Genomic DNA, 7,500 nt, shown 5'->3' with positions numbered 1-7,500 from the left:
GGTTATACAAAAAAAAAAACATTTCCAATTCACACATGAGTATAATACACACTTGAACATGTGTGAAATAGTACAACTATTAACACCACCACCATGTTGTTATTATGACTTGATTTTTCTCTTCTGTTCTCACCTCTTTTTTTTCCCTTCCCTCCCTTCCTCCATTCAACTCCCCCTCCCTCCCTCTCCTCCTCCCTACCCTCCCTGCTCTTTCCCTCCATCCATCCATCCCTCCCTCCCCGCCCTACCTCCTCTCTCTCTCTCTCTCTCTCTCTCCCTCACTTCATCCCTACCTCTCTCCCCCTCCATCCCTACCTCTCCCTCCCCTCTCCCTCACCCCTCCCTCCCTCCCTCCCTCCCTCCCTCCCTCCCTCCCTCCCTCCCTCCCTCCCTCCCTCCCTCCCTCCCTCCCTCCCTCCCTCCCTCCCTCCCTCCCTCCCTCCCTCCCTCCCTCCCTCCCTCCCTCCCTCCCTCCCTCCCCTACCTTCCCTCCCCTCCCTCCCTCCCATCTCTCTCCCTCCCTCTCTCTAGGTGGTGAGTCGTGTGGCAGCCCAACAAGGCTTTGACCTGGACCTAGGCTACAGGCTGCTGGCTGTTTGTGCTGCTAACAGAGACAAATTCACGCCCAAGTCTGCAGGTAAGAGACACCATCATCACTGACTAAATACCAGGGAACTACCAAGGTCATGTTCATTAGGGCACACAACGGAAAACGAACATGAGCATTTCTTACTGGACAAATCCAGGTAGTCCCGTCCTGTTGCATTTTGTTTTCTTCCGCTTGGTGCCAAATGAACACCACCCAGGTGAAACAGGATTGTAAAATAAATTGTTACCCGTCTCATGATGAAGTGCAGGCTAGGAACATAGGACATAACTACTGTTGAACTCCACTGCGCAATGTTTGAACATTTCCGGAGGCCGTTTTGTGTGTGTTGTTCTCAGTATTAGTTGATAACGTTGATTGTTGTCGCTAGAAGATTGTCTGATCACATCCTGGTTACAGACATGGGATGCATCCCGAATGACACCCTATGGGCCCTGGTCAAAACCAGCCCACTATATAGGGTGCCTTTTGGAACACAGCCATGGTCATGTTTCAGGGCTTCTGTGGTTTTCTTCATTTCTGTCTTCTGTTGAGAAGAGCTGTCCCGATGATAGGCAGTCTCACAGTAAATAGTCAACTCAACCATCTCTGCACATACACACACATACACAGACACAGACATACACACACATAGACATTCACACACGCACGCACATACACACACACACACACACACACAGACATTCACACACATACACACATAGACATTCACACACGTGCGCACACACACACATACATACACACACATATAGACATTCACACACACTCGCACACACACACGCATACATACACACACACAACACACACACACACGCATACATACACACACACAACACACACACACACTACACACTACAGTAATGCTGTTCTCAGACACTTTGACTTTCAAATCCAATTCCTCCGATCCATACCACACTGTATTCCAGAGTGTCCATTTGTCTGAGTGAAATCTGGACAGGCAGGGGCAAGGGAGGGAGAGCGATGGATGGATCGATGGTTGGAGGTAGAGGGGTGTGGAGAAACGCCTGACAAAGCCACACCAGGTCAGAATAAAGATAAAGGGGTGTTTGAAAGAACTTTGAGTAACCATGGTTACCTTGAAAGTTTTTGTGGTTCTAATGGAATGGAATTGGCTTGTTTTTGTGGTAAATATTTGGGAGTTTATTTCCAGTATGTTGGAACCAATACACAACAGAATTACTTTTCCCATTTCATCCCTCATTCGCCTATGTGCTCATCCTTAGAGAGCGTTTTCAAAAACAACTGTTTCTCATGTAAGTCATCTAGAAAAAGTACCTTTCCTTTGTGGTTGATCCTCCTGTTAGAAGGACCCAAACAGGCAGACAGACGTTAGTTTATATGGACAGGCCTGTTCCTTCCCCTGAATCTGTATTGATGGTCAAATGTGATTGTCGTCCTGGGCTCAGGTTGGACTGTGTGGTCTATAGTTAGAATCATCTCCCAGCCTTCTGATCTAATAAAGAGAGTCTGGCCTTGACCTGGGCCCGATGTGTCCCAAATGGCACCCTATTCCCTATGGCCCAGGTCAAAAGAACTGGACTAAGGAAAGATGGTGCCATTTGGGACGCAGACTGAGAATGGGTTTCAGAGGAAGGAAAGCTTAGAACTGATGGAGACAAATGGGAAATATACTGAAGGGAATTATACATGGGAGATAAAGGGAGAGAGGAAGGGAGAGAAGGAGTGTGTGGATGTGAGTCCCATGTGTGGCAGATGGGACTCAGACTGGTCCCACTCAGCCAGCCAGCTTCCATCTTACCTCGGGACGCAAGGACGTCTGTCTGAGGAACCAGACAAGAGGGAAACAGACGCAGTAAAAACACACAGACACTCTTAAGGCGACTATGAGGCTGGAAGAGAGGATGCACCAGCCCGAACTGTATGTGTGTCTCCGCCCGCGTTAAGTGCAGCCCCAGCACAATCCCCTGACAGCCAGGCTGGCAATATAGGGCCCCACATCTGACACATGAGAGCCCAGACAGAGAGCAAGAGTCTTGGATCAACTCTGGCCGTCTCTGGGGAGGGGAGGGCCAGCCTGGTTCTCCATCCTCCAGCTCCACTCTGTAGGCTGATCAATGACAGGACGGTTATTACAGAAGAGATGTTCAAAGAAATTGTCTGCACACTTATAGGTCAAGTATTAATGCAAATGCCAGATATTTAACATTTTACAAATGTTAACTTTACCTCTATTTGTAATGGCTGTATTATGCTGCAGGAAACCTAGGGGTCTGCATGTTTTACCATGCAATACACTTCAGCAGAGATTTGGATTGCAATTTAAATTGCTTTCAGTGTGAGATTGCCTGATTGTAGCCCACCTAGAAAAAACTAGCTAGCAGTCTGAAATGCAAGATCCTCCTACAGTTAACCACTAGCTGGTGCTATGACAGCATTATTATCTGCAGTTAGCCATTAGCTGTTAGCCTCTAGCAGTTGCTGTACCGTGGATTACCTAGCTGTAGCTAGCCTTTAGTCATTGCTGTGGATTACCTAGCTGTAGCTAGCCTTTAGTCATTGCTGTGGATTACCTAGCTGTAGCTAGCCTTTAGTCATTGCTGTGGATACCTAGCTGTAGCTAGCCTTTAGTCAATGGTGTGGATTACCTAGCTGTAGCTAGCCTTTAGTCATTGCTGTGGATTACCTAGCTGTAGCTAGCCTTTAGTCATTGCTGTGGATTACCTAGCTGTAGCTAGCCTTTAGTCATTGCTGTGACAGACTGTTTAGGGTGCGCTTAGCAACGTCCCTGATAATTGTTACAAAGACCAGAGCTAACCCTAATCCCATTCCTCACATCTGACTGACTCATTTGCTAGCTAGCTATAGTTTCCCTCAGACGGGCCTACAAGGGGAAGTGGATAGACCCGAAGGCACAGAGCATCATCTAGGTTTTGTACAGTGCTGACCAGTGGATATTTAGGGTTACCAAACTGGTTCTTGGTTCCTATCTGGTGGCAGCAGTCAGTCAATCATTCACCTCTATTATATTTGGTCCACCTTTCCCTGAAGCTGTCTCTGTGACATTCAATAAACACAACAGTGTCCCTCAAAATGACAGCGCCCACAGACATTCTCACCTCTTGCTCGTAATCCTCACTGCTTACACATTTGGGTGTAGAAACATTTCAGACAGCTACTTTTCTGAATTCCTGAGAGGGGCGAGTTTGGAGTTGTTCTTGGGTTCATTTCAAGGTGTGACCGAGGAGGATTGTGTTTTTTAAAATGCTTTATGTCTGACTTCTTTCAACAAGTCTTGGCATAACATGTAGGCTGGTGACTACTAGCCTATTACAGTACAGCAGAATGTCAACAGTTTTGTGATTGTTGGTAGAGGTTACTAAAGGTCATAAAAAGATGCAGGATCTTGTTTCTTCTTATTCCCCTTAAATTAACCATACAAATAATACACAGTTATTGATATTGACAACACTGTTTTGCAATAGAGTAGTATTTGATTGATATCACTCATTCAGGGATTGAATTTGAATAGACTACATGACCTTATTCACATCGCTACCACAACAAACTGTCTCATGGGTTTAGGGGAAGTAGTAGACTATATGGAGAGAGCAGGAGACTGCATGACAAAGACAAGTGTGCAGCCAAAGTTTCAGTTCCTGCATACAGTAGCTTGAGTTTGCAATCTGCAGCCAAGTTAGCAAAGAACAGCAGTGCTACATATTGCTACTTTCTTTTACCCTCTAACAAATGTGCCACTACTCAGAGATATATCTACACATACAGCTGAGTGACTGTATAAAGCACTGAAGTGAGCGAGAGCAGAGCTCTCCTCCGGTTTCTCTCTCTACTGCTTGTCACAAATATATCACCGTCGACTCTACGCTGGCTGCCATATTGGGGTCTGATTTGTCTCAGTTTTGTGTCAGCACTGAACCACTGACACACTAGTGAAATACAGGGTTGGGAAAATCTATAACTTGGGACAAGGGAGAGACTGTTGTCCATGTTGTATTGGTTTTAAGTGGATGGGTGAGGGTGTAACTCTCCTAGAGAGGTAGAGCGAGAGTGTACATGAACTTGGTTGTGAAATAGGGGGAAAGGGAGAGAGATTTAGCTGCTTTGGAGTGGAAAGGGAGAAGGGAGAAGAGTGTTAGGAAGTTGGAACGGGACAGAGAGAGAGTTGGCCAGGGTTCCGTGTTAGTTGGGAGAGTCCCTTCACTGACGCCCCCCTCTCTGGTCTCAGACGTAAAGAATGTTCGGCAGGCCAGGCAGGGCTGTGGAATGCTGACAGCACTGAGTAAATCAACATAGCATGTTCACTGGGCAATCTGCTGTCGCACGTCAGGGAAAGCAACCAATCCAGCCTGTCATCAGTGGCAGATCGCGTCCAGTGTGAGGCAGGCAGTAACTCACACACAACACACATTCTGTGTAAACGCACACAAATACACTATATATACAAAGGTATGTGGACACCCCTTCAAATTAGTGGATTTGTCTATTTCAGCCAGACCCGTTACTGACAGGTGTAGAAAATCGCACATAAAAATCGTCTGTCCTCGGTTACAACACTCACTACCGAGTTCCAGACTGCCTCTGGAAGCAACGTCAGCACAAGAACTGTTCTTCGGGAGCTTCATGAAATGTGTTTCCATGGCCGAGCAGCCGCACACAAGGCTAAGATCACCATGCGCAACGCCAAGCATCGCCTGGAGTGATGTTAAGCTTTCCTCCATTGGACTCTTTAGTGGTGGAAACACGTTCTCTAGAGTGATGAATCACACTTCACCATCTGGCAGTATGACGGACGAATATGGGTTTGGTGGATTCCAGGAGAACGCTACCTTCCCCAATGCATAGTGCTAACTGTAACGTTTGGTGGAGGAAGATTAATGGTCTGGAGCTGTTTTTCATGGTTCGGGACACTACAGCATACGATGACATTCTAGAATGACATTCTGTTCCTTCCAACTTTGTGGAAACATTTTGGGGAAGGCCCCTTCCTGTTTCAGCATGACAATGCCCCTGTACACAAAGTGACGTCCATACAGAAATGCTTTGTCGAGATCAGTGTGGACGAACTGACGCGAACACCTTTGGGATGAATTTGGAACGCAGACTGTGAGCCAGGCCTAATCGCCCTCTCTTGTGGCTGAATGGAAGCAAGTCCCAGCAGCAATGTTCCAACATCTAGTGGAAGCCTTCCCAGAAGAGTGAGTCTGTTATAGCAGCAAAGGGGGACCAACTCCATATTAATGCCCATGATTCTGGAATGAGATGTTCAACGGGCAGTTGTCCACATACTTTTGGTCAGGTAGTGTATGTAGACACATGCTCATGTACGTACACAGACACACTCTCTCTATCTCTCTCTTCCTCTCTCTCTCTCATCCTCTCCCTCTTTAGCTCTGTCTTTCAGACACTCACCCTTTCTCTACCCCCCAAGTAAGTTATCTTTTCCCTGTAGCTGTGTAAGGCAAACTGGTAGTGTCTCCTTTGTTACTGACCCAATCAACCTTCTAGACTATTTAATTACTGCTGAGCCAGAGTGAGAGAGAGATGGGGGAGAGAGAGAGAGGTGGGGGAGAGAAAGAGGTGGGAGAGAGGTGGGGGAGAGAGAGGTGGGGGAGAGAGTGAGAGAGGTGTGGGACGGAGAGAGAGAGGTGTGGGACAGAGAGAGAGGTGGGGGAGAGAGAGAGAGGTGGGGGAGAGAGAGAGGTGGGGGAGAGAGAGAGAGGTGGGGGAGAGAGAGAGAGAGGTGGGGGAGAGAGTGAGAGAGGTGGGGGAGAGAGTGAGAGAGGTGGGGGAGAGAGTGAGAGAGGTGGGGGAGAGAGTGAGAGAGGTGGGGGAGAGAGTGAGAGGTGGGAGAGAGGGAGAGAGAGGTGGGGGAAAGGGAGAGAGAGGTGGGGGAGAGAGTGAGAGAGGTGGGGAGAGAGTGAGAGAGGTGGGGGAGAGAGTGAGAGAGGTGGGGGAGAGAGTGAGAGAGGTGGGAGAGAGAGGTGTGGGAGAGGGAGAGGTGGGTGAGAGAGAGAGAGGTGTGGGAGAGAGAGAGAGGGGTGGGGGAGAGAGTGAAAGAGGTGGGGGAGAGAAGAGAGTGAGAGGTGGGGGAGAGAGTGAGAGGTGGGGGAGAGAGTGAGAGGTGGGGGAGAGGGAGAGAGAGGTGGGGGAGAGAGAGAGAGGTGGGGAGAGAGAGAGAGGTGGGGGAAGAGAGAGAGGTGGGGGAGAGAGGTGGGGGAGAGAGAGAGAGAGGTGGGGGAGAGAGAGAGAGGTGGGGGAGAGAGAGAGAGAGAGAGAGAGAGGTGGGGAGGTGGGGGAGAGTGAGAGAGAGAGGTGGGGGAGAGAGGTGGGGGAGAGAGTGAGAGAGGTGGGGGAGAGAGTGAGAGGTGGGGGAGAGAGAGCGAGAGGTGGGGGAGAGTGAGAGGTGGGAGAGAGAGGTGGGGAGAGAGAGAGGGGTGGGGAGAGGGATAGAGAGGTGAGGTAGGTGGGGGAGAGAGAGAGGTGGGGAGAGTGAGAGAGTGGGGGAGAGAGGTGGGGGAGAGAGAGCGAGAGGTGGGGGAGAGAGTGAGAGGTGGGAGAGAGAGGTGGGGGAGAGGGAGAGAGAGGTGTGTGGGAGAGAGAGGGGGGGGAGAGGAGAGAGAGTGGGGGAGAGAGAGAGGGGTGGGGAGAGGGATAGAGAGGTGAGGTAGGTGTGGGAGAGAGGAGGATGGGGGAGAGAGAGAGAGGTGGGGAGAAGTGAGAGGGTGGAGGAGAAAGTTGAGAGGTGGGGGAGAGAGAGAGAGGTGGGGGAGAGAGAGGAGAGAGGTGGGAGAGATGAGAGAGGTGGGGGAGAGGAAGAGAGGTGGGGGAGAGAGAGAGAGGTGGGGAGAGAGAGAGAGGGTGGGGAGAGAGAGAGAGGTGGGGGAGAGGTGGGG

The 7,500-nt window shown here is 49.5% G+C and overlaps 1 protein-coding gene across 9 annotated transcripts in view; it reads left to right on the top strand.

Annotated features, from left to right (window-relative positions):
• LOC109878941 (zinc finger MIZ domain-containing protein 1) overlaps positions 1–7,500 on the top strand; it is a 237,877-nt gene that overhangs the window by 193,518 nt on the left and 36,859 nt on the right. For all 9 annotated transcript variants that reach the window (XM_031823739.1, XM_031823736.1, XM_031823742.1 and 6 more), the window contains one exon: positions 532–637. In XM_031823739.1, the coding sequence (XP_031679599.1) occupies positions 532–637 (106 nt within the window). The remainder of the gene's footprint in view (positions 1–531; positions 638–7,500) is intronic.

Source organism: Oncorhynchus kisutch, linkage group LG4 (assembly GCF_002021735.2).
Source record: "Oncorhynchus kisutch isolate 150728-3 linkage group LG4, Okis_V2, whole genome shotgun sequence".
Lineage (NCBI taxonomy): Eukaryota > Metazoa > Chordata > Actinopteri > Salmoniformes > Salmonidae > Oncorhynchus > Oncorhynchus kisutch.
Note: the sequence above shows the minus strand (reverse complement) of the source record. Positions and strands in the feature narration are given on the sequence as shown.